The sequence below is a fragment of the Pseudogymnoascus verrucosus genome (assembly GCF_001662655.1).
Source record: "Pseudogymnoascus verrucosus strain UAMH 10579 unplaced genomic scaffold scaffold_2, whole genome shotgun sequence".
Classification (NCBI taxonomy): domain Eukaryota; kingdom Fungi; phylum Ascomycota; class Leotiomycetes; order Thelebolales; family Thelebolaceae; genus Pseudogymnoascus; species Pseudogymnoascus verrucosus.
This window is the reverse complement of record NW_017263653.1, coordinates 512,842-539,266: the sequence shown is the minus strand read 5'-3', so window position 1 is coordinate 539,266 and position 26,425 is coordinate 512,842. Positions and strand designations below refer to the sequence as shown.

At 51.9% G+C, this 26,425-nt stretch overlaps 6 protein-coding genes across 6 annotated transcripts; 4 read left to right on the top strand and 2 right to left on the bottom strand.

Annotated features, from left to right (window-relative positions):
* Window positions 1-249: 249 nt before the first annotated feature.
* YAK1 (dual specificity protein kinase yak1) lies at window positions 250-3,838 on the top strand. The gene is made up of 5 exons (XM_018270359.2): window positions 250-1,346; window positions 1,397-1,596; window positions 1,652-1,811; window positions 1,861-2,605; window positions 2,658-3,838. Exons 1-5 carry the CDS (start codon window positions 579-581, stop codon window positions 3,560-3,562), a joined length of 2,778 nt encoding a protein of 925 aa, XP_018134617.1. The 5' UTR covers window positions 250-578; the 3' UTR covers window positions 3,563-3,838.
* A 227-nt stretch (window positions 3,839-4,065) lies between these two features.
* On the top strand, window positions 4,066-5,212 carry VE01_00830 (uncharacterized protein; the record flags this gene model as incomplete). The annotated part of the gene is made up of 1 exon (XM_018270358.2): window positions 4,066-5,212. The coding sequence occupies exon 1, from the start codon at window positions 4,751-4,753 to the stop codon at window positions 5,210-5,212; it is 462 nt and encodes a 153-aa protein (XP_018134616.1). The 5' UTR covers window positions 4,066-4,750.
* A 3,439-nt stretch (window positions 5,213-8,651) lies between these two features.
* Window positions 8,652-14,208, top strand: VE01_00829 (uncharacterized protein). Its single transcript, XM_059463306.1, has 4 exons — window positions 8,652-9,678; window positions 9,744-10,160; window positions 10,500-13,226; window positions 13,277-14,208. Exons 1-4 carry the CDS (start codon window positions 9,091-9,093, stop codon window positions 13,772-13,774), a joined length of 4,230 nt encoding a protein of 1,409 aa, XP_059320076.1. The 5' UTR covers window positions 8,652-9,090; the 3' UTR covers window positions 13,775-14,208.
* Window positions 14,209-15,148: 940 nt separating this feature from the next.
* On the bottom strand, window positions 15,149-19,688 carry VE01_00828 (uncharacterized protein). Its single transcript, XM_018270356.2, has 4 exons — window positions 19,370-19,688; window positions 19,220-19,320; window positions 15,683-19,165; window positions 15,149-15,625 (listed from the first exon to the last, which is right to left on the bottom strand). Exons 1-4 carry the CDS (start codon window positions 19,621-19,623, stop codon window positions 15,153-15,155), a joined length of 4,311 nt encoding a protein of 1,436 aa, XP_018134679.1. The 5' UTR covers window positions 19,624-19,688; the 3' UTR covers window positions 15,149-15,152.
* A 79-nt stretch (window positions 19,689-19,767) lies between these two features.
* Window positions 19,768-22,811, top strand: VE01_00827 (uncharacterized protein). Its single transcript, XM_018270355.2, has 3 exons — window positions 19,768-20,147; window positions 20,198-22,108; window positions 22,164-22,811. The coding sequence occupies exons 1-3, from the start codon at window positions 19,905-19,907 to the stop codon at window positions 22,659-22,661; spliced, it is 2,652 nt and encodes an 883-aa protein (XP_018134690.1). The 5' UTR covers window positions 19,768-19,904; the 3' UTR covers window positions 22,662-22,811.
* A 921-nt stretch (window positions 22,812-23,732) lies between these two features.
* On the bottom strand, window positions 23,733-25,557 carry VE01_00826 (uncharacterized protein; the record flags this gene model as incomplete). Its single annotated transcript, XM_018270354.2, has 1 exon — window positions 23,733-25,557. Exon 1 carries the CDS (start codon window positions 25,227-25,229, stop codon window positions 23,733-23,735), a length of 1,497 nt encoding a protein of 498 aa, XP_018134691.1. The 5' UTR covers window positions 25,230-25,557.
* Window positions 25,558-26,425: the final 868 nt, after the last annotated feature.

Below are 26,425 nucleotides of genomic sequence, written 5' to 3'. Positions count from 1 at the left end.
AAGACAAAGCTGTGGAGCCCTGTGCCTGACAGGTTTGATACACTGTAGAGACAATTTCATTAGAGTGGGGAGATTCGTATGCACCATCAGCAGTCATAAAACAGCTCATTGAATAATTTGTGACATGATGTACGTGGTGAATGATGAGCAATGAAGTAGTCATTTTGTAGAATGCGAAGGCTTATATATTATATGCCTGCATGCGACCAATATATCCGTAATAATTAATCCGAATACTTCATAAATAAGCAATACACCGTTGCGGTCATCTCTGCCGTATTGGTCGTCGCTGGGCTCGCCAAACCAACCGCGACGCTGGCGCTAACTCGTAATGGCGACCTGACGTTGGAGTACAAGTGTAACAACATACTCACGCTGTCGCCCAGCATCATGATGCATCTTTGAGACGAAGGCATCTACGTTTACAGGCTCCCTTCGCCTCTCCCCCAGCAAATACTGGCCCTCTCCCACGCGTTCCTTCGCGATTGGCCTGACGCCGCGCCGCCAGGTCTACCCAACAACAAGCTCGCGCAAGCCCCGCTTCTGCTGCGCAGCGAAGTTGAACGTATTTATCTGTCATGGATCAATGGCAGGCATATTCTAGTACTGGCGGAGGTGCTCGTAGGTTTGATTCCAATTCACAGGCAGGCCAGCCTCAACAGGCACGAGAATACGGTTCGAGTGGTGCGCAGCCCAACTATAGGCTCGATCAATACCAAGGTGCAACGAACCCGGCTTCGCAAGGGCAGTCCATGGTGGCATCGACGCCGAATACCCCTCAAACTCGAGACGGCAACGGAGACGTAGCCATGCAAGATATCGGGGACCCGTACAGCGGTGTCAAGTACCCGATGCGACCACATCACCAGCAGCATCTGTCATCTAGCAGTCGCTCCGGATTACATCCACAAAGCCCTCAAGAGCAGTCATCGGCAGCTCAGAGATACTCCCCGATGGAAGCTGTATCGGGAGCTACGCCGTACATTACGAGTACTCAGACCAGCCAGAATCCATATACCAACCGGCAATCTCCAACGAGGTCGAGCTATTCTTCGCCGAACTCATACTATTCATCACGACAGCAGGTGCAACAACTACCTCCCATAACGCCCTACTCCTCGAACAACAGCCAGGATTCATACCCACCATCGGCAACAACACAGCTGAATGCAGTCTTTGGCAATGACCCCAAGTCACCCCGCAGGCCTCATCCAGCAGCAGCACCACCTGTAGAGCGTGGTCCGATCCCGCAGTTCGTGAAGCTGAGGTCCGTTTCAGATCTTCAACCACAGATCAATGCGCAGCCTGCGTTCAGAAGAGCGAACCCAGAGGGTGGATTCATCAGTGTAAGTAGAAATCCGTGTCGTCGTCTGACTCCTCTAATAATTCGATTTAGCCACTACAAGCGCTCACGACACACTTACCATCGACATACCGAATATGCAACCCAATGTTCAAATACGAATCGTCCCGAAACCCCAGGAGAGTACTCACCAAACCGAGCAAGGGAACGAAGAATGACGGGTTCGACAACGAGGACAGCGATTACATTTTATATGTCAACGATATCCTTGGTTCGGAAGAGACGGGTCATAAGTAAGCTTTACTGCAATCCCCATACTTCAACGAGTTGCAATCTAATCAATTGTAGGAACCGCTATCTCATTCTCGATGTTCTTGGCCAGGGTACCTTCGGTCAAGTGGTTAAGTGCCAGAACTTGAAGACCCAGGAGGTTGTCGCCGTTAAGGTGATCAAGAATAAGACGGCATACTTTAACCAAAGTATGATGGAAGTCTCTGTGCTCGACTTGGTGAGAATTGGTCCTTATTGAATAAACTACAAGTGCTAACCCCATGCAGATTAACAGCAAGCTCGACAAGAACGACGACCACCATCTGCTCAGGCTCAGAGACACATTTATTCACAGGCAGCATCTCTGCTTGGTCTTCGAACTCTTGAGCGTCAATTTGTACGAACTCATCAAGCAGAACCAGTTCCGCGGTCTAAGCACGACGCTTGTCCGTGTATTCGCGCAGCAGCTTTTAACTGGGCTTGCCCTGTTGAACAAGGCGCGCCTTATACACTGTGATCTTAAGCCCGAGAACATCTTACTCAAGAACCTCGAGAGCCCCATCATTAAGATCATTGATTTTGGCTCGGCTTGTGACGAACGCCAAACGGTGTATACCTACATTCAGTCTCGATTTTATCGGTCTCCAGAGGTTCTACTTGGCCTACCATATTCCTCGGCGATTGATATGTGGTCATTAGGTTGTATTGTGGTGGAACTTTTCTTAGGTTTACCACTGTTCCCTGGTTCATCCGAATATAACCAGGTGTCGCGCATTGTCGAAATGCTAGGCAACCCGCCAAACTGGATGTTGGAGATGGGGAAACAGTCCGGAGAATTCTTTGAGAAGCGCCATGATGTTGACGATTTTGGGAGGAGGACATACCACCTGAAGAGCATGGAGCAATACTCAAGAGAACATGGTTCTAAAGAGCAGCCGAGCAAGAAATACTTCCAAGCGACGACGCTACCGGAGATAATACGATCATACGCCATGCCCAGGAAAAATATGAAACCAAACGAGGTGGAACGAGGTAAGGTCTACGATAATTATCCCATATGGCAGCTCACTAACAAAATATACAGAGATGAACAATAGGGTAGCATTCATCGACTTCATCCGAGGCTTATTGAACATCAATCCATTGGAGCGATGGTCACCACAGCAAGCCAAGCTCCATCCATTCATCACCCAGCAAAAGTACACTGGACCATTTGTACCACCCATGAACCTAAAGACCAGTTCTTCCAACCGATCCCCCGCCCCTGGAACCCAGCAGCAACAGCAGGCCGAAGCGCTAAGCAAGCAACGCGCACAAGCCGCACAAGCCCAGCTCGCCCAACAACACTCCGCAGCTCAAGCCCAAGCCCACGCTGCCCAAGCAGCTGCCCAGGCCCATGCGGCTCAACAATACCCGACACAATCACAACAAGTTGGCGGTTTACCCAGCAACCAGTATCCTCCCCAGTCCCACCCCCAAGCCCACCCCCAAGCAGCGCAGCTGTACAATAACAGCGCCATGTACCCACCAACCCAAGCCCACCAAGCCGGCCCGCCACCATACCCCGCCCAGCCCGGCGGCTACCCACAAGGCGGGATGATGCAACAGCAGCCCCCACCGCAGATGCCTACAGGACAGTACGGCCAGCCAGCGCAACAAGGTCTATACCCCCAATCCCAAGCGAGACGCCAGAGAGCCACGACAATGGAAGTGCAACAAGGTGGAATCCCACCCGCCATCCAGCGCGTCGCAAGCCACCTCGACCCCACGCAGCCGATCCGCTTGCAACCCAGTCCAGCGTACTACCCACCTCCCCCCGACGGAATGCCGGATGGCAACCCGGGCAGCCAGCGGCGCCGCGGTAGCAGAGCAGCGCAGGGCGCGCAGGGCGCGCAGCAAGGCGCGAGGAGTAACAGGGATTTCATCCGTAACCTCGAGGACCGCACGCTGGAAGAGGGGTTCATGGGGGCGCAAAATCAGTGGCATTGATGGGACTGCCGTGGGTCAGCGCGCGTGTACGACGTATGCTTGAATAAAGGATATATTGGACTATTTAACCGGACTACAGAGGTGTGGTGGTGGCGAAGTACATGGGAGTATCTGAAAGTAGAAAGGGAGGCTCCTTTTCTGCGTCGATGTGGGGTCGATGTGGGAACAAAAATGGGACAACGCTCGGTGCGAAGCAAGGGGTGGGGAGGCGGCTTTGTAATACCCAGCGGAGGGAATTTTGGGACGAAGGATGGAAACGATGACGGGGAAGCGGAGATGGGCGGGGTGGGTGGGGGGCATTTGCATCAGCAAGCAGGTACGGGGGATGCGGCGTCCTTTTTTATTTGTGTATTTTTGATGCGCGACGGTGACGAATGGTGTGTAGCATAGGGCTCCTTTTATTTTTCTTTCTTGAGATAGAAGGGTTTCGCCGTTTGGAAGATGCGCTGCGCTGCTGGGAATGAATGAATGGAAAGGCAATACACGAGAGATTATTGGAGAATGCTTGGTCTTGTGTGTTTTTGCTGATTGATGTGATATGGGTGTGGTGTGGACGGACTCCTTGAGGCTAGCCTTTGGTGGGGTTGCCGCCGGCGCCGGATAGTGTGGACCGGCGTGAGTTTAAGGTTTGATATGACAGGCCACTCTCTCTCCGCAGTTCTGGGAATGGCACCACGTCCCTCGTGATTGACTTTTTATATTCGATGGGGGTGAGGTTTACGTAGTGGCGGCGGGGTAGGTCTTGCTAGGTAGGTGGAGGGTTCTTTTCTTCTTTTTTCTTCTGTTTGTTGTTGTCGTCTGTATGCGAATTGCAGCGGCTTTTCAATTATTGTCGAGGTCTTTGTCAGACTTCCACGTCTGTGGGCTCGAGCTCTACTCTCAATAGCGGGGTACGGGCATTGGTCTCCTAGGCTCGTTGCAAGTCAATCTTCAGTTTACAATCCAAAGATCGCTGCGAGCAAAACCAGGATCCAAAATCGAAAAGTTGCTTCTAAGCTTCTGAGCCAGACGAACTACCATCCAATCCTCCAAGCTCAACGGCAAGAGTTCAGACTTTCAGAACCTCAAGCTCTCAGAAACCCAACCTCTCGCAAACTCATTCAAACCCTCAAGCTCTCAAAAACTCACTCAAACCCTCAATCTCTCAAACCAACCAACCAACCTCCCAAACCCTCACAACAAACAACAATGCCCCAGTCCTACACCACCTTCCTCTCCACCTCCTCCTCCCTTCCCCCCGACCGAAGCGACATCTTCGACCACAAAAACCACATCCACGTCCCCCCCCATGTCATCCTCGACTGCCCCGCCTACACCGTTGATGACAGATTTGGAACTTGTTTTCGGTTGAAGGAGGTGGAGGGGGAATGGGGAAGAGAACGCATTGGGGGGGGAGGGGTGACGAAGGGTGATGTACTTGGGATTGGAGTGGTGCTCGGGATGGTTGTGGTTGCGTGGGCGGTGGTGGGGATTCTGGGGTGGGTGCTGGGACGGAGGAGGGGGAGGAGGGATAGGGAGGGGAGGGGGTGGAAGAGGAGGAAGGGGGAGAAGGGGGGGAGGAGGGGGGGAATGTGGAGAGCGATGGAGGAAGGGGGGGTGAGGGGGGTGGTTGTTGGAGCGGGGGGAGATATTTTTGTGGTGAAGTCTTAGGGGGAGGATTAGGCCGGGGGAGGGAGAGCCGCTGGTGTTAATTCGGCAGGGGGAGGGGTTGAGGCTGAAAGGCAAACGCTCGGTGTGTGGAAGTTGAGGCTGAAGGGGGGGGAAACCGGGGGTGTGTGCAAGATGAGGCTCAAGGGGAGAGGCGTTCGGTGTGTAAGAGGCTGGGGAGGCGAGGCTGGCTATGTGGCATGAGGGGATTGCTTGCAGATGAGGCGTTTGAGGATTGGGCTGCGAGATGGCATGGGTTATATATTGAGGCTTGGGGGTGGCGGAAGGCGTTGGTGTGTATTTATATGGTGCTAGAGCTTGGGAACGGTGTATGTGGGTGATGAGGTGGAATAAATTAATGGTTTTGTCTTAATTATATTCTCAATGTGTATAAATTATGAGAATGGGAATTTTATAACGTATTTCTCATAATTAAATACTCACAACAACTAATATCACCAAAACCACGCATCAAACAATAAATCAACCCAATTATTAAATAAAATATACAACAATAAATAACCCCTATACACTCACCGAAGACATCATAATAACCAAACCAGCAGCAACAAGGCTCCCCATCACCAAACCCAACCCTCCTCACGTGAACTACAACCCCCAAAGTACAACCTCCCAAATATATCCCCCCCCCCTTTCTCCCAACCCATGCAAGTACATCCCATCTATGTATGCATGTACGCTGCACATGACATCAGCCCCGGCCCCCAGCACTCGACCGCGGCGGAACGGGCCATCCATCTGGCATTTTTAGATCTAGGGTACAGTTCAGACAGTATAGTACAGTACCTACCTGCCCCCCTCGTACCCTCACAGCTCCTCGCGTGCGGTACAGTACTAGTGCTGTCATCCTCTCGACTCACACTCGCACATAACCCTGGGGTTGTGCTGTGGGAACACGACAGCAGGAATATCTGTCGTGCTGGCTGTGACTCTTGCTGACGTCCGCAGGTGCTAGTGCGTGTGTGCGGGTTTATGGATAGGGGATGGGATGGAGATGGGGGATAATATCCGATGATCTGAATGAACTTCGGGGACCGGACTGTGGTCGGTTGCATCTACAAGTTGTTGGCGGCGGAGTTTTGCGGGAGATGGGATGGATTGGATTGGATTGTTGTGTTGTGTGGTAGGTGGTTGAATTGTCGTGGTTGTTGTCGTGAGACTTCCTCATTCTAACATCTTGTCTCAAAAACAACCACACATTTCAGCTGGCACGAGAACTACATAACAAAGGACAGTCCCCTCCCCCCAAAAGCGGCGTAGAAAAAGCCCTTGAGCTTCACCGGACTAGGCAGACAGACAAGAGATAGAGATAGGTAAGTAGGGTCGGACATGGCTGTTTTTAAAACCATTGGCTGGTGGTCCGAGGAAGCACAGTTGAACGAGCCCTTACTTACCTAGCAGCATTTTTTATAAACATCTTTCTTTCCCTTGCCGTACGCACAGTAAGAGTAAGCTTTGGTCGGAGTGGCGTATGTGTCCAGTTTGCTCCATATGGCTTCAGGGATCGCGGTCCGGGGTTAATTTGATTGATTGATTGTCAGGGCCGCCGGGTAGATGGGCCAGGGGAGGGTGGTGGGATTGATATGATATGATATGGACCACGGATGACCCGAAAGACCGCGCTGCTGCTGGAGGTGGGAGTGTGGCGATTTTAGGCATCAGTTTGTTTATATGGAATGTGTGTATGTATGGATGAGGTCAGTGAGGCGTGGCGAGCGGACCGAGGGAGTGGTTAAGTGAGTCGTAGATGTATGTATGTAGGTCTCTCGTCTTCATCCCATCGTATCACACACAGCTCCCATCCCCTATGCAACCCACGCACCCCGAACATCTACATGCAAATTGCCCTGCTTGCCTCGTTATTGAGAAACCGACCGGCGCTGGGTCGTGTCGTGGTCGTGTCACTCTCGAGTCACTGGAGGTACAGTCACAACAGTAACAGGCAACTGGATAGATATCGGATGACATGAAGGGGGGCGAAACTGTCTGGCGAACGAACCAAGGTAAGGCGCGGAGTGAGCTGTGGTGTGGGGGGTGGAGGGAGAGACATAGGTGGGGGAGGTTGATTCGCCACTGGTTGGGTTTGCCCTCGGTCAGTCAAGTCAGTCAGTCAGTCAGTCAAACCAAGGAGTCAGATTTTCGATAATTGAAGCACATCTTGGTTAGGTAGATTGTTGGGTGTATCAACTGTTCAGTCACTTTTCGTATTGTATTATTGTGCGCTGCGACAGAAACCCTTGTAACTAAAAAAAAAAAGAAAAAGAAAGCGCGCTCGCTCGTTCACGCGCACGTAGGCAGCCTCGCCCCCGTTAAAGTGCGTGCGTGCCACGGAGTCAATTTAATCCCCTTTGGTCGATTATCCATCCGTTCGTGGATAAGTGATGACGACCTCGCCAGGAGATGTGCGGATAAGACAAAAAGTGATTCATTACCCAGGACGCTGCTTTTGTAGACTCAGAAGTAGTGAATCAGTACCGCGCAGTCACTTTTTGGTAACGACGCGACGGATGGTGGTGGGTTTTTGCGACTAGAGGCAGGCGAGGCTGCCTACTAGTAGAGGCGAGCCCGGCTTCTCCAGTTGTGCGCACTAGACTCTAATGCTGTTTCAGGTGGGTTGGTTAGTTTGAGTGGACTGTAGGAGGGTAGAGCTGGGGATGAGATATCGATTGCCGCTTTTGGAGAAACGTGTTGTTGTCTAGGGCAGGGCAGCAAAAAAACAATATTGGTAGTAGGGGGAGGAGAGAATACTTTTGGATTGGATGGTGGTGGTGCTGGTCAGGAGATGTGAATAAAGCCCTTTGTGCCCCTGGATCAGACCAGATCAGTCAGACCAGATCAGATTAGAGGGGGGAGACGGGCAAGTAAGTGAATGGATGGAACAGAGAGAAGGACAGGCAAGACAACACGATGAAGGTTAGATTTTATATATTGATTTTATATTCTGCTTCGTGTAGAGCAGAGTAGAGTAGAGTTAGGGTAGAGTACCTGATGCGATATTGTAGCCTTCCTATAGTAAAAGGATACTATAGTAGTCGAGTCGATTACTAACTGTGATTTCCCCAAGTGACCACATACCACAGACCCAGGCGATAATAAAATAATCTTAGGTTATACTCGCACAGCGCACAGTAACAAGCAAAAACGCCTGAATCACTGCCCTCGTCGCCGGTAATTATTATAATTATTCCAATCCGATCTTTCCAATCACTGTCTATAGCAATCAATTATTATTCCAATTATTATCCCATTCCATAGCCCTCCAATTCCTCCCTCCTAATATATAATTTATCTAACATACTTGTAATACAGTAACCGCATTAGGCCAAAGTCGCATTTCTAGGACTAGCGTGATTTCCCGTTTTCCCAGCTCCGCCCAGCCAAATCAAATTTCTTCTGTTCGCCCTCTTGCTCTTTTTTTGTTCCAACCCTCTTGTCTTCGACAAACCACCAAACAACTTCCCCCATCTCCAAGAATCTGCGAATCTCTATCCTTTAGCAAGGAATAGAGAGATCGCATTTCATATCTTCGGATACCCTTCACAAACCGTCAAAGGATCTCGATCGCGACTGTCCTGCAGATCGCCACGGGTTCACGACTCTCCTTTGAATTTCCAGAGGCCCTGCGCCCTGTTAATCTCAAGTTTTTTAATTAATCCTTCAACGGACAAGTGCGATTAACTTCGACCACTGCGATTGTTTCGAACATCTCCGCTCAGTTCTTCCATCAAATACACTCCCTTGGACATAAACGGAGACTCCAGATTTGACATCTGCTCGATAACATCGACCCGTACGGATCCCATCCCGTTTGCCATCTCAAACACGTCATTATCTATCACCAGACCAACGTCGACAACTCTATGACTTCCGTCTCTCAACCCACTCAACCCCCAAGCTCGGCTTCCAACAACAACGGCGCGTCGCAGTCCGCTCAGTCTTACGCTTCCGCGACCAGAAAAGCAGTCTCGTCGCCTCCGGTCGCGACGGGCTCGTCCTCTCAATCCCCAGCCGTGGCAGTCGGCAACGTCGCGCCGGTACAGCATGGAAAGTCTTCGTCAATCTCGCCAGTGAATGGCAGATCGTCGATACCTCCTGCTGTACCGGTAGTTTCAACCCCGGCTATTGCTAGCAGCAACGGGAACGCGATGGAGCACAGCCGAAAGAGCTCCGTCACCATCAACGGTGGCTACGTCGCAAACGGCTCCTCGAAGGCGATCCAGTTCGGTTCGCTGGCTGAGTCTCCTGCTGCTACTCATAGCACTCCTCAGATCTCACAGTCGACCTCCTCGTCGGCGCCGATTGCGATTCCAAGCAACCCGAGAGTGACTTCTCCGGCGCAATCGCCTTCCCCGATCCCACAGCCAACAGCGAGTGGTGGCGGCAGACCTCCTGCAGGACTTCAGAGCGCCGGAATGACTTTTGGTAGTCACCCGGGTGGCGATGGCGATGTAAGTATTTTTATTTTCTGCTCTCCTACATAGATACATTGTACTAATCTTTGTTCCCTTAATAGCGTCACATGCGACATGCTTCCGTACCACAGGCACCTCTTGCCCCAGGCGCACAACCTGGCCATGACCGACGACTTTCCGGAGAAGGCGGCATGGGTGGTCCCAACAGAGGCGGCTTCAACCCTCAAGGCGGCCGCGGCCGTGGCTACAGCAACACCTACCAGAACCAACAGATGGGATACCCGCAAGGCAACCACCAGTTCCGCGGCGCTCCAAACCAGGGCCGTGGCGGCATGCCCGGTCCATTCCCTGGCCGTGGAGGACCTATGCCCCAGTACCCGAACTCGCCACACCAGGCAAACCGCAGCCCTGCTCTGACCAACTCGGTACCAAGCACCCCGAACATGGGCCAAGTCATGCCAATGCAGAACCCTCAGCAATATGGCCAATACCACCCTCAATACATGCCTCAACCTCAAGTACTTCACCCTTCTTCTTCACTCCATCCTCCTCCAAATTCCTTCAAGTCAGGCAAAAATGGCAAAAAGTTTTCCAAGAATGGCCAGCAAGCTGCTGGGAAGAATAATCAACAGCATTTCCAGTCGGGAGATAATTTCAAGGCGCCATCTGGAGATCTGCCCTGTTCATTCTTTTCAAACCAACTGGAGCAGATTCTGGAGAGCTCCGAGCGGAGTGCTGCTGCCAAACCGTTCTTCCCTAACCCAGTTCCCTCTGTCCCCCTTTTCCCCCCACGTACTGAGAAGATTGATTTGTCGCCAGAGAGTGGCAACTTTGACCAGATTCTAACAAGAATGCAGAACTACGGCTACCAAGCTCCACCATACGACCGCATGAGCGGCATGCCTGTTCCTTCCCCATACGCTATGTACCCGCAAATGCAGTACATGCAGGGCATGCCAGGCCAGCCACAATCTCCCCAGCCAGGCTACCAACAGCCATTCATCCCAGGTCAATACCAGCAGCAGCCACAACCCCAGGCAATGTCGCGTACACCTTCGCAAATGTCTGAAAGGCCAAACTCAAGCATGGGCCAGCCACAAACTCCTTCCATGCCAGCGTCCGTCATTCATCAAACTCCCCAAGCAAAGGCTGCGGCTTCTCCCAGCACTTTCCAACGCACAACCCGCAGGAGCGCCGCAATTGTCATCAAGAACCCAGATGGTGACATTGTTAAGCTGCCATCGGCAAAGCCACCGGCGTCGCCCGTTCCAAGCATCCAATCTTCCAAGACTCCACCTGTTGTTGTCTCAACACCCACACCGCCACCAAAGGCTGCCACCCCACAGCACGCCCGCACTGATAGCAAGAGAGATGAGACTGTCATGCAAGAATTCAAGGACAGAGTGCGCAGAGCTGCTGAGGGCGAAGATGCCAAGGCATCAGACGCTGAGGGCACTGACTCTGAGAAGCCAAAGGCCGGTGAGGTTAAGGTGACTGAGGAGAAGAAGGCGGATACTTCTGTGGCCGATGCCGCGGCAGCCGCTGCCAAGGAGAAGCAGGATGCCGAGGACGAGCTCGAGAGGCAGATCAAGGAAATGGAGGAGGCCGAAGAGGCCCGCGAGAAGGCTGAAGCTGAGGTGCTGGCCAAGCGCGCTGCCGAGAAGGCCGCTGCCGACTTGGTTAACGCTGAGAAGAACAAGTTGCTGGCCGAGGAGAATGACCGCAAGCTTAAGGAGCAAGAGCGTGAGATGGAGCGCATCGAGGATGAGCGCGAGCAGAAGCGCAAGGATGCTGAGGCAAAGGCTGCCGGAGTTGAGGTTAAGTCCGCAGACTCCAAGGCCGATGCTGCCCCTCTCACACCAAGCACGCTGGCATCGAAACTCGGTGCTCTCAAGCTTGGTGGTGACAGCGGAGCATCTACCCCAGCTTCAGATGACTCGATGGGCCCGCCACCAAAGGTTTTGGGCGGTGAGAAGAAGACTAAGCCTGCAGCGCTTAACCTCGCACCTCTCAACACCAAGCCAGTCGAGCCACCGCAGCCAAGTGCCGCACTTCAGTCGCTGAAGTCGGCCAGGTTCCTCTCTGTCCTGGACTCTTCCATCTACCCACCAAACATCTCGTCACCAAACCCTGCTCTTAACACTGCTGTTACAAGCAAGGGCAAGAGCTTCAAGTACGACAAAGAGTTCTTGCTTCAATTCCAGAAGGTTTTCACCGAGAAGCCATCTCTTGAATTCGAGTCCCAGATTAAGGCCTTGATTGGCGACGGTGACGGAGGATCATCCCGCGCGGGCTCTTCGAGAACCCCAGGCGGCATGGGCCCACGCCAGGGCTCCAACCGTGCTCCAGGTGCATTCACCATGGGCACATTCGGTGTTGGCAAGACCCTTCCTCCCGGAACAACTTCCCAGCAACGCTTCGAGATGTCTCAAGGCACTATGCCACGACCGGCTGGTGCAAACCCAATGTCCGGCAACTTCAGAAGCACCGGAACATTCCCTGGTGGTATGGGACCTGGCAGACAGCCCTCGGGCATGGGCCAGCCGCAATCACCGCGTAACACCAACCCCAGCCGTGGCGGTCGCCAAGGCAGCAAGCGTGATAACACGAGCAAGCACAATGTTGAGGCTGAGAAGAAGATGCCTCTCACAGCTGGCATGGTCCTGAAGCCTATCGAGGTCACATCCACTGGATGGAAGCCACGCAGTCTTGCAGCTCAATCTGCTACTGGTGCCGCCGGACCTGCTCCAGGTGCCGCAGGTGGTTCTACCCACATGGAGCCCGATATGGTCCAGCGTAAGGTCAAGGCTGCTCTCAACAAGATGACGCCCGAGAAGTTCGATAAGATCGCAGATCAGATTCTTACTATTGCGGCTCAGTCCAAGGATGAGGCCGACGGACGCACCCTGCGCCAAGTCATCCAGCTCACCTTTGAGAAGGCTACTGACGAGGCTCACTGGGCTTCTATGTACGCGAAGTTCTGCAAGCGCATGCTTGAGACCATGAGTCCCGAGATCAAGGATGAGAGCATCCTCGACAAGAACGGCAACGTTGTGTCGGGTGGTAACCTCTTCCGCAAGTACCTCCTCAACAGATGTCAAGAGGAGTTCGAGCGTGGATGGAAGATGGACCTCGGTGACAAGCCAGAGGGCGAGCGTGGCGAGGAGAAGACCGAGGAGGCTGTTATGCTTTCTGACGCCTACTACATTGCCGCTGCAGCCAAGAGACGTGGTCTTGGTCTCGTCCAGTTCATCGGTGAGCTTTACAAGCTTGGCATGCTTACTGAGCGTATCATGCACGAATGTGTCAAGAAGCTTGTCGATTATACTGGTATTCCTGATGAGGCTGAGATTGAGTCGTTGACCAAGCTCCTCAAGACTATCGGAGGCAACCTCGACAGCACCGAGAAGGGCAAGCCAATGATGGATATCTACTTCAGCCGCATCGTGGCCATGACAGATACCCCAGAGTTGCCCAGCCGTCTTAAGTTCATGCTTATGGACATTGTGGATCTCCGTAAGAAGAGATGGGTGTCGAAGGAGGACAACAAGGGCCCTAAGACTCTTGAGGAAGTTCGCGCAGAGGTAAGAATTCCCATTCACTATTTATATTCACAAATACTAACATCACCTAGGCTGAGGCTGCTGCCGCACAGAAGGCTGCTGAGAATGCTCGTGGACCCCGTGGAGGTGGTGGAGGACGTATGCAACCTGGCCGCGGTGATTCGCGCAACTTCTCCAACCAATACGGCAACCAGCCCCCGATTGATTACTCGAAGAACACCGTTGCCACTGATGATCTCCGTCGGTTGACAAACAAGGGAGCCAGCCGTGCTTCCGGAGCGCCAATGTCGTTTGCCCCTACATCGATGTTCTCGTCGAGAAGCAACAGCGGACGCAAGATGGGACCTGGAGGATCGCTATCCAGAACTGGAGACGACTCGGGAGCCTCATCCCGCACCGGAACCCCACCACAACAGAAGGAGAAGGAGCCCGTCGCCACAATCAACGCGTTCAGTCTTCTTGGTGACCTGAACGACCACGAACCGGAGAACCCAACATCTCCCCCTCCAGCTGATTCTCCAGTCCTGACCAAGAGCGATCTTGCGTCAGGCGAGAAGAAGGGGGAGTAGATTTTGAGCGCCATTCGTGTCATAGCGTCTTGCATGCCCAATCTCTTGTGCCTAGACTGCGGGCTTTCCCATTCTCCATGCATTTCCGGCGGGTTTTCATTCCAACAAACGTGTGTTAAAAGTTGCTTTCTCAGTCTCAATGATACCTCAGATCGGCTTATAGAACTTCGGTCCCGCATTAGGTCCTATCCGGGAAGGGCCTTACCTCTTTTTAATGTCTCCTGTTCTCGTCAGTCGAAAAAACCGTACCCTCGTCTTCTTCTCCTTCCTCAGCACATCGAACATCACCCCTCCCTCGAGTACTGGATATAGAAAAACGCGGAACGATCAAAACCGACGGGTTGCTTTTTTTACACTATCCGAAATAATCGCGTGGTACTTCTCCTTTCTTTTTCCTTGCCGCCGGAGCATTACGCGAGATTCGCCACGGAGAGGGTGGGTGGGTAGGGGGGCGGCTCTGCACAAAAGCTTTGTGTCAATAGTTCACATTTTTTCATAACCGGGGCGCCCGTTTTTGCTGCTTAGATTCGACAATATTCGTTTTCGTCATTTTGTTTTTCCGAGTTGGGCTGTCGTTTGGGCCGGCCGGCCGTGTAATTTAGCGAGGGAAGAATAAGAGAGAGAGAGAAAGACAGTGCTGGGAGATATTAGGCGGTGAAAAAAAGGGGTTCGGAGGGCGTTCGTTCTCTGGGTTCCTTGGGTGGGGGTTGCGATATGGGGTCAGCTCGGACATTCTTCGATGCTTCGCTCGTGCACTGGTGTCGGTCGCCAACGATGTCGGTGTGTGAGTGAGGGGATAAGGTGGATCGGGTGGTAGGGCCGGGGGGGGGATACACTGTACTATATCTAATTCGATAAATCGAGCCGGCCAGCTTTCTTGCTTTAATAGGTGTCTCGCGAGCAATCAACTAGGCAGTTATTTCAATGACCTTTGTGTTGTAGATATGAATGCGTGTGAATGAAATGTTAGATGTGTAACAGTTCTATGTGGTTTGTGTGCTGTTCTATGTATGCTCCTTGCATGGTCTTGGTAGGCAGGCTGCAGTTCGCCGCAATCACCTCCAGTGAAATCTTCAAGGTGAAATCCTCAAAGGACAACCTTTCGGTGGCGAATACTATAAGCAAGCACGTATAATTTCACACATAAAGTTCAGACCAGGCAAATATATGTGCATACAGATTACAAAGGCTCGACTGCAGGCATGCATGCCACCGCTAATATCCTAACACTACTTTTTCACAAAAGCTCATGAAACCCACCACCCCGTATCCAGGGAAATAAAAAATGTGCGCCATCCCATGATCCAACCCAACGTGCCCTCACCCACTCACTCACTATACACTTCCTCCCCCCCTCCCCCCCCACCCATATAACGCCTTACTCCGCCTCCTCCGCCTCAAAGCCATCCACAGTAGCCTCCTCCTCCACCTCGCCATCAAGAGCAACCTCTTCTCCTTCATCCATCTCCTCCACGGCAGCCAGGACATCTACATCTTCTCCCACCCCCCTCTCCGCCCGCAACTGCTGCACCTTCGCATTCGTCATCTCAAACACGTACTGCCCCAGATGTTCAACCCCCTCCATGGGCGTCACGCCGACAACCTCCACATCATCCGCCTCATCCGCGATAGTCCGCTGCGAAGGCCAGAGTTCGCCGGTAACGAGCATGAGCTTATCCGGGCGACGGAAGAGAATCTCAAATGCCTGCTGAAGCTCGAAGCAGGACTCGAATACTTCGCGGCGGCCGAGGATGTAGAGACCGAGACGGGCGCGGGAGAGGGCTACTGTTAACCTCCGCACGTCGCGGAGGTAGCCGACGCGGGATGTGCGGGTGAGTGAGAGGATGACGTCTAGGGAGATGGGTTAGTGGAAGTTGGCAATTATGGGCGGGGGGTGGGGGAACTTACGGTCATTCTGCTCGCCCTGGTACTTGTCGACTGTAGTGACGATCTTGGGGAGGCCAAAGATGGGGTTCTTAGCGCAGCGGTGGGTGAGTACGTCCTTGATCAGGGCGCGCTGGCCGGCGTAGGTAGTTAGAATGCTGATCTTGGAGGCGGGGTATCCGAGTAGTCGCATGTATTGGAAGATTGCTACGGCGTATTCGGCTTCACCTAGGTTTTGGATGAAGTGGGGAGTCGGCTCGGACTCGCCGTTGCCCTTGTAATCTGGGACGTTGATGAACTGGTAGTCGTATCTGAACCCGGCATTCGACTTCTGAAATTCTGGGCCAGTCTCTACGAGAGGAAGGTTGCCTAGGTGCGGGTAACGCCATTGGTAAAGTTCGGCGATGGATGGGCGAGCACGACCCTGCTTGTCGAGAATGACAGTAGGAACGCCTAAACGCACGAGACGAGAGAAAAGCGACTGTTCGAGGTTCGCGTACTGACGGAATGCGAGGTTTTGAACGATCGGGGAGTTTTGGAAGTGGTCACCACAGAGGACGACGCGCTGGAGGGGCATCATCCCGTTCTTCGGAGTCTGAAGCGCAAGGGGGATGAAGTTTTCGATCTCGGTGATCTGGGCTGCTTCTTCGACGATGACATTGTCGTAGTGAAACCCGAGATCAGCGATTTCTCGTCGCCGCATTGCTGCATGCGTTGATGTCATGGCGATAATGCGTGCCTCGTTTGTGAGAAGGTAGTTTGCCTTATCGCGATCCCGGCGAAGGATTTCGAAGGGCCTCACATCGGCAAGTTCGGTGAAGATCTTTGTGACGTGATAATTGCATCCGCTGGCAATCTCGATGACGCCCGCTTTATCCGCCTCGGCAGGGAAAAGCGGTTGCGGGGCATTGGAGAAGTAGTGGTGGTATGGGAATAGCTCGATAACAGTCTCTTTGGTTACCTCCGGATCTTTGAGTGCCTCCTGGAATCTCGCCCAGGCAGGCTGGACATAAACGGAGTTGAAGTAGCCTGCGGTTTCGGCAGAGCTACCATGCGCTCCAGGTGCACCGAAATTTGCAGCCAGGCGATCCACCTCAAGCAGATACCTGTCTCTGTTCTCCAAGAAAGACTCAACGCGACCATGCTTGCTGAAGTTGCTTTCAGTGTCGAGCTCCTCCTCACCATGTCCCAGACGAAGAAGATGTCTCTCATCAATATCTAGAGCGACAATTTTCTGGAATAGCTGGTTGAGAGCTTGGTTGCTGTGTGCAATAAGCAAAGTCCTCTGCTTGGGGAAGTTGTGGTATATGTTATTGATGATTTGAGTTGCCACATCGGTTTTGCCCGTTCCTGGAGGGCCAATGATTACAGTCAGGCCTGGCTGTGTCCCAGAGAGAATGGCATCAACTTGAGCTGGCGTGAAACGAACGTGATTAAGTTTCACTTCGTCCATCGGGTATGGCCCAGTGTTTGGCGGCTTGTAAGTAGAGACTTCGACAACTGGAGGGGCAACATTCGCTGGAACATCCTCCTGACCACGACGTCTCTTCTTTGAAGGCTTGGTAGGGGTTGGCGCGGATACGCTCTCTGTAGTGTTAAGGACGTAAGGCGGACCGAAGCTACCGCTTGCCTCTTCGCTGGGCTCAACCGTCTTGCCAGGCAAGCTCTCAATCAGGTGATGCCAATTGAGAAACGTATCGCGATAGTCCACCTTTTTAATCTTGTTGGCTAACTGCGGGTAGGATGCTCCTGCTGGATCGCCGTAGCCAAGGAAGACCTCGTGAAGCCACGGAGCAAGTGGAACGTCCGATAATGTCAGGCTTTGAATAGATTCCAACACCGACTTGAAGTTGTTCTCCCGACCTCTCCTTCGCACAATAACATTGATTGACTCGTAGACATCAGGTTTGCCAGCCGAAGCGCTATCCAAGTCCTGCTTGTACATAGCAGCGTCGAGTTTGATGTGCAGTCGACGGAGCCGCGCTTGCCCACGGCCATTAGTCTGGCCGTTGAAGTCTCTCATAGGACGCCCATTGTCATCTAGTACTTGAGTAACCTCGGCAGCTCGAATATGCCTTATGCCTAGTTTTTGCTGATCGCTAATTTTTGATTCGCCGTTTGAGATCAGATTACTACGGTTAGAAAGGTTTATAGCCAGAAGAAAAACTACATCATCTGGCCGCAACGACTCCCATTCTCGACGTATATTCTCCGCAAGACGGCTCACATCCAGAGCGATCTCTGCCTTCACGGCAGCAGGCTTCGTCTCGCCGACAAGTGGGGGTACGACCTCGAGAATAGCCGGTTTCGAAATTGGCAGTGCCATTTTTGAGAACCCGTCGAACTTCGTTTCTCCTGTTCTGCTAGTTTGTGGCCGCAGTCGTTTAAGGGTATCTTCGATATCTTTGCGGATCTCGAAAAAGGATTCGCAGCGGTGCAGGATAAATGAGCGCCACAAAAAGTCGCCAACAGTCAAGTATTGTAAGTTGAGCTTTGGCAGAGCTAGCGGCTGAGATCCATTGTAGCTCTCATTCCGCAATAATGTTGGCTCGAACAAAGTCTCTTCTGTCGGTAGAATACTCAGATCACGGGCTGTGTCCTGGAATGTCTTCCGTCTCTCAAACGTAGACACGAGAACCTCCAGTAAAAACGGGCGGCCACCCGCAACATTGGCCGAGTCTGGATACGATACACGGAGATCAAGAAGCTCGCAATAAGCCTTTAACTCATCATCTGTCAACGTTTCTAGGTGACCCTCGAGGTCTTCTCGCTTTTCGATGGAGCCATAATTTGATAAGGCAAGAATCGTGAGCTTATCTTTGTAGTGTTTAAGGGCAGTGCGCTGTAAACGACCAAGCTGCGTGCAATGGCGCTCGTATGTCTCCTCTCCGGTATACTGGATCCCAGTGTGGTCGTCAAGGGAAAAGTACGTGTAATGCTTTAACAAGCCATATAGATCTCGCAATAGCCCACTGCCTTCGTCGTTGAACAGTGGTGATAGCCTTATAAGGGGCAGTGTGTTCAAATCTTGCAGCAGCGTATTAACAAATCTCCGGGTCGGCAACTGACTTTGAAAGTCGGACAGCAGCTCGAGGAAACGTTCGCAATACAGAAGATTGTCTGATTTGTTCTTTGTGTCATGCAATTGGTTGAAGAAATCGAGCAGCATGGCGTACAGCCATGACCTCTCGAAACGGAGCCTTGCCTTCGTCGTATCATCTGCAGCCTCGTATCGCTTGCCGGATGCCCTCCAGACCTTTCTCAACTGAACGCTTTCATCCAGTTTATTATTTCGCTTCTTCTCGCTTGAAAGGTTATGCCAGACGGCTATCGACACCAGCGGAGCGCATTCCTTCCGGACAATGCCACTGTCTAGGGATTGGAAGGCGCTTATTATAAAAGAGAGAAGGTGTGTTCGTATATTTGGCGAAAGGGTATTATCCAGAGTCATTGAAAGTATACGTCGAAATAATAACGAAAAATCGGCAGGATTATCAGAGTATATATCTGTGATTGTCAGTTTCCACCCAAGAACCAGTTGGGACAGAGGTCTTCACTTACTCCATACAGGTAAATGCTCCCGACTGCGCACATTAGAAATCAAAACGATCAGGAGCACATGGTGATTGGATGCATCGTCCGAAAACCCAGGCCATAGGTAGCTGCAGTATAATTAGTATGGGCAAACACAAGGCTTGTTGATGCGCATACCTCTCGAGGATTTGCAGATTCTCAAGAACCAGGAGCGTTTTATATGAGAAACCCTCCTGCTCAAGAACATCCCAAATTTCCTTCCTCAACACCTGTGGCTTTATTTTGACCTTCGCAGCTTTCTTGCCTGGCTTGAGCCAGTGTTTCTTTGCGAGTTGGGCGAATGGACTCTCGCCTTGGAGATCCGCGACCGTAGGCCGGCCATCATCCACCTCCTTGCGAGGCTCCACGGGGCCCCTTGTCCTCGGCGCCATTATCGTAGAGGAATTGCGGTTGGCGATTGATGTTTGCGCAACACGCTAAGCTTCATGATCTGAAGTTGAACCGCGTTATGATGGTCAAGCACCAAAATCTACGTCATGTGACTTGGTGAATTAAGGTTTGGACTAGTGCCGCCCGCAGATAGTAGGTAATTCTAGAGCCTCAAGAATGCTGGATCGGGCATTTGTCGAGTAGCTTGCGCCTCACTCAGCAACAACAGACGCAATCCAAACTCAAGTACTTGGGATTGGCATTGCGCCGCATATGAATCGTTATGGCGGCTCTCGAAGTGGAGGCGGTCAATCAGTGCAAGGGGCTCCTTGGTGATATGTTGGCGCAAGCCAGCGAAGTCAAACGAACAAACGGTATCGAGCCGCCCATATTGAAAGCGGACATTGAAGAGGGATTTCGACGACTCCAAGAGCTACCAGACTTTGTGGAGAGACGCGATACGAAGAAATCAACTTTATATGCGGTTATCGAAATAGCTGTCCGAGACGCCTTTATCGATCTCCTGGTGAGGATCCCTACAACTTGCGAACGTCGACCAATTCTAACCAGGACTAGGCCACTTATTCCATAGAACAACCTCAATTTGTCCAAGTGTGGAATCTGCTGGATATCGTATCGACTCTCTCCGATGACGGACAATGCGACCCAGCCCTGCTCTTCTGGCTCATCGAAGAACTCCTCGACAGCCAGACTATCGCCGGGTGCCGGAAGATTTTGGATTACCTGGAGTCAAGGCGGGAGCGCATAATTGCAAAGGACTTCGCAGGAAAGAAATTGGCGATACTGAGAAGTTGTAATGAGCTCCTACGACGACTCTCACGGGCGGAGGACACGGCATTCTGTGGACGGGTTTTCATTTTCATGTTCCAGAGTTTCCCTCTGGGCGACAAGAGTTCTGTGAATCTGAGGGGCGAATACCATGTTGAGAATGTGACAACATTCGACCAAATACCTGCGAAAGGGGAAATCCAGGGGGACCAGATGGAAGTTGATGCGGCTGTTAAACCTACGCCCACAGGACCCGCTGCAGACACACCTATGAGTGAAGAAGCCAAGAAGGTTACTTTTAATGCTGCTTCAACTGCTCAATCAGAGAAGCCGTTGAGTTCTGACGATCTATACCCCATTTTCTGGTCTTTGCAGCAGAGCTTCAGTCAACCAAAAGGACTGTTCGACACACAGCGTTTTAAAGAGTTCAAAGAAGGGCTAACTTCGACGATTACGGCGTTTCGATCGGTACAGAACGAATCAAACAATCGCGGTCCTTCCAAGCCTGTCGACGATGAAAATAGGGGCACCAAGCGAAAGCGACGACAGGATGATGATGACTTGGCCCACATCTTCAACCCCAAATACCTTACTAGCAGAGACCTGTTCGAACTTGAGATCAAGGATCTTTCATTCCGTCGTCATATTTTGGTTCAGGCACTTATTATAATGGATTTCCTGATATCACTCGGCAGCAAGGCGAAGGAGAAGCAAGCAACCACCACCAAACAAAACCTCTCAGTAATGTACCAAGATCAGATCCTCAGCGACGACGATGTAAAATGGGCAGTGGATACCAAGAAATCTATAGCCGACTATTTAAAACAGGGCTACGACGGGCCTTTTTTCTACCGGATGGTTGAAACAGTGTTATCACGAGATAAGCACTGGGTGCGCTGGAAGATTGAAAGCTGTCCATCTATAGAAAGGCCAGCCGTGACGCCAGAAGAGTACCTCGCCGCAAAAGCTACAGCAAAAAAGATTACTACAAATAAACGGCTAAGGCCGAAGCCGATGGGCTCGCTCGAACTTGGATTTCTGAGTGAGGCGGACGGAATCATAGGTATGGAGCGATTAAAGGATCCGTCGCGTTATTCATTACCTCCTTTAGCGAGCTTCAAAGATAAAATCGCGCTTGACGACATGGAAATCGACATGCCAACCAACGACGACACAAAAGAAGCTGCCATCTACGGAAAAGCAAGCAAAACCTGGAGAGCTCTGAGAGTCGCTAGCAAAACAAAGCTAGCTGCCTTTGATAAGATAGACGACGCGGAGAAGATCGATTATATTTTCGAGGACAAGCCACCTGTAGCTGAGATCGAGATCGAAAAAGACACGAGCAGCCCGATCGACAACATGGACGGAACGAGTGATATCTCACCTGTCGACCGACGCCCCGTCGTCATTTCCGGACCCGGCGGCGTCGGCAAGGGCACCCTCATCTCGATGCTCATCGACAAACACCCGAAACTCTTCGGTCGCAAGGCCTCACACACTACACGCGCGCCACGGGTAGGCGAAGTTGATGGAACGCACTACAATTTCATCACCCCTGAGACCTACGCCATGATGCGCGATGGCGACCAGTTCCTTGAGTTCAACAACTTCAACGGCAATGACTACGGCACCAGTAAGAAGATCGTCGAGGGGATCGTGGCGTCGGGCAAGGTCCCGGTTATGGAGATGGACTTTCATGTATGAATCTTTCTCCCCTAATTATTACATATGAGCGGCTGCTGACAAGACAAAGGGAATTCAACAGCTCAAAGACCAGTCCTACCCCGCCCGCTTCATCTTCCTCAACGCACGGAGCATGGAGGAGCTGGAGAAGCGCCTCCGCGCTCGTGGCACAGACGACGACGAGACGGTCAAGCAGAGACTTGAGACTGCGGCTGAGGAGATCAAACACGCCGAGATTGAAGGCTTCCATGACAAGATCCTCATTAACGACGACTTGACCGGCACGTTCGAAGAGCTCGAGAAATACATCTTCCAAACCGACGCTGCTGAGACGGAAGAGGCCCCTGTCGCTGAAGAGGCAGAGGGCGCAACCGAGGCTGTGAGCGCTGTGGCGAAGGATGAGGGTGCACCAGAGACTGTGAGCGCCGTGGCGGAGGGTGATGATACCACTATGGCGGAGGGAGATGTGGCGAAGGATGAGGGCGCAACCGAGGCTGTGAGCGCCGTGGCGGAGGGCGATGATACCACTATGGTGGAGGGGGATGCGGCTGCAGTGGAGAAGGAGTGATTGGGATGATGGAGTTTTATCAGGCTTGCATACACTGTATATTAGCATTTAGTGGTCTACGATGATTTCCGGGCGGGAGCGGGGACAAATGGGATACCCTGAGCATAATGAGGCGTATATATCGGAGAATGGAAAAAGCATGAGAAGACGACGTTGTTGTCTTGGCGTCTTTGCTGTGGATCGTCGTTTGTAGTACAGGTGTGACTGCTGGTGTGCTTTGTGATTATGTTCCTGACCCGCCCTTCAATCGATCGGGCCCTTGCTTCAACCGGGAGCTACATAAGGTAAGGGGTCAGTTTATGTGACCCGTTCGGAATAAACGTTTGAAAATTGCTGAAGGGGTATGGTAAGCTGAGCCGCTCTTGTACGACTCCAGTGTTGGAGGCAGCGATACAGGACAGAGACAGTCTGGATGCATGTATCCGCATAAGTATCCCTTTTTCACCACCACCTTCTTTGTGACTTTAAAGTCCCGTCTGTACTGAGATAAGTCCAACTTCAAAGATGCCAGAGCGCGATCGGTGATGTGCCAGAACATTTCTAGACTGCTTGTCAGATCCGCGCGGCCTTGCCTGCCTCAACGCGCCAGCTTGTCTCGTTGTCCGCCAAATATCACCGCTCCCCCTTTCTCACCACACCGACTTGTAGCTACCGTTCCTCTTTCTCGCTACATCTGCTTTCTCACCACCGTCCTATTTCTTGCTATTCGCACGGGAGATCATCAATGAAGCTACGGTCCTGTTGGATTGTTAGCCATTTTCTCTTACGGATTTTTGTTTCACGACATCGCAATCTTCTGCTCGCGTTTGAATTGCCGTACCTTCCATACTCCCATGACAGACGTTCTGACAATATATATATGTATTCCAGGCATTGTGGGGACTGTTGCGAGCGGTTCGGATGCAGGGCGGCTCTCTGACATGGTAATTATTGATATGGTAAATACGTGTATTATTTCCTACCACAGAACCAATTATATATGGGTATCAACACCGACCCGGCCTGAGCTGAGTCCAAAGCAATATCGAAGACAAGAATGGCCCTTCCAACCCTCCCTTCCTACCCCTTCCTTCAGTTACCACCTACCCCCCATCTCGACCCCCCCACAAACTCCAACCCATTCGTCAAATTCCCCCACCTCGCCGCAACAAGCTCCTTCCACAAATTATTCCTCGACCACCACGCCCCCCTATCCCCTCCCCTCGGCAGCGCACTCTTCCCCCTTCTCATATACGTACTCGACATCTTCCACGAGCTATCCTCCATGTCCTCTTCCCCTCCAAGGCTTAGCCTCGGAATCGCCGCGCTGATATTCTGGGTCTGCATGTGCTTGATGAGACGACAAGTCATGATGGCTGAGGCGTCGGCGCCAAGGGTCCAGGAAGAGTGAAGGTACCCGGACGGGAAGGCTATGTTGGGGAGGTCTTGGACCATCATCCCTTTCCAGATGTATTTACTGGAGGGATCGACTTTCTCCCCATCGACGGATATGGTGACCGCGCCGGCGAAGCAGATGCGGAGACCGGTGGCTGTGACGATGATATCGGGGTGCAGGGTCCTTCCGTCATCGAGGTTAATGGCGTCAGCAGACACCTGGGAAATAGTCCCTGTCACCACATCTGACTTCCCCGTCTTCAAGCCCAGGAAAAAATCCGCATCAGGGCTGGTACAGAGGCGTTGCTCCCAGGGGTTATAAGATGGTACCCAATCCGGCTCCATCTTCGTGCCCTTAGGCAAATGCATCTTCGTCAGTGCGATCATCAGCGACTTGGAGGCCGCGGGACAGGCTTTGCAGAAGCGGAAGAAGATCCAAGGGAGGATGATCCATGTCCATCGGACTAGTTTCAGCGCGACCCAGCGCGGTAGGATGGCGTGCATAACGCGCTCTTGAAGGGTGTTTGAGGAGCGCACGAGAATGTAGGAGGGCGAGCGCTGGAGCATGGTTACATGTTTAGCTGTCTCTGCCACGACGGGGAGGAGTGTGACGGCGGTGGCGCCGGATCCGATGACGACCATGTTCTTTCCCGAGTAATCGAGGTCTGAGGGCCAGAATTGCGGATGAACGACAGTCCCCTTGAAGTTTTCCAGACCGGGGATGTCGGCATCGAGAGGCTTGGAGTAATCATAATACCCTGTGCTCATGATACAGAAGTGAGCGGTGAGGGTCTTAGGCTCGCCATTAGCAGTGACCTCGAGGTTCCACAGCTGATCGGCGGAGGACCAGTCAGCGGCGGTGAGGTGGTGGTGGTATTTGATTTTCTCGTCGATACCGTAGGCTGCTGCGGCGTCTTTCATGTAATCTAAGATCATCTGGCCGTCGGCGTAGGCCTTTTTGGCCTGCCATGGCCGCCATTCGAAGCCGAAAGTGTGGAGATCGGAGTCGGAACGTATACCGGGGAACCTAAAGAGGTCCCAGGTCCCGCCTATGGTGTCGCGGGCCTCGAGGATCGTGTAGGTGGCATTGGGGAGCTCGGTTTGCACGCGGTAGGCGGCATTGATACCGGAGATGCCTGCCCCTATAATGATGACATCGAAGTCGGCCTTGCTGGCCGCTTGGGTGCTGGACATGATGATGTGTCAGGAGAGATTATACTGGGTGAATTATGTTTTCAACCTGCGATTGGGATTTGAGGGTTGATGTTTGTGGACCTTTTTTATATGGTCGTTGTCCCTCGTTTATCACATGAAATATTTTTGACATGCGCGCCGATCCGCTAGAGAACCAGAAAACCAGAGAACTTTCAGGCTGCGATCGGTTGCGCACGCAGTCTGCGTATACAAGTTGCGTACGTAGAAGAACACCAATAATTACCCCGAAAGCCGTGAATCTCTCAGGCACAAGTTTAAGGAGGTTCGAGATTCGATGGAGACAAAATTCATGCTTACATAACAGCCAATGTCTGAGATGATCCATTGTGTTCTTATCGATAAGCCCTACTACAATATACTCCGTGGCAGACTGCCATAAACCCATTCCTAAGTTACTCCACTGCTGAAGCTACTTTCGATCTCGTCGATTTCTATAGAATGCCCCGCACCGAGCTACTGTACCAGGGTTCTAAATGCCCAATGATCCATACCCTAAGAGGCGTAGATCGCGAGTGCTGCGGGGGTACGTGGTTTATTAGTACGAGCCGAGGCTGTCTCTTTAGCTGAGTATCTAAGTCTTGTCTTATAGTGAGTTATATAACATCGAATAATTAAATCACATCGCGTCCCTAGCTTTTTTATACTATGAGATTTTACCTTTATAGAAGCTTGCTTAGGGTGTCTATAGAATCGATAAAAATGGGTCGACGTAGGCACTTACGCACTGGATGTACGTACCTTAAAACCATAAGCTGGAATGCGGAGAAAGGAAGCTGATATTAACCCCTTGCTAGATACCTGTCACCGTCTTGCCGTCTTGCCGTCTTACCGTCTTACCGTCTCACCGTCTTACATCTCTTCACTTACTGTCTTATTGTACTCGGAGTATGGAGCTATTGGTGTCAGTACAGTACTACTATGGTACGGTGCTACTATATGAGTACTGCTATAGCATCAATGCTCTTCCAGTACTGTATGGGTACCACAGTAGCGCGTGTCCACCTTATAAATCCCCGTCGCACATCATTTCTTTTAGATCTCCAGCCATGCACTTCCGTTTGGCCAGCCTCAAATTGTGGCTCTTGTGGCTAACTCTTAGACAAGACTCGGATTTCCAACTACAGAAGACTAACAGTACAGTACTGATCATCCAGTCTCATCCAGTCTCGTTCCCG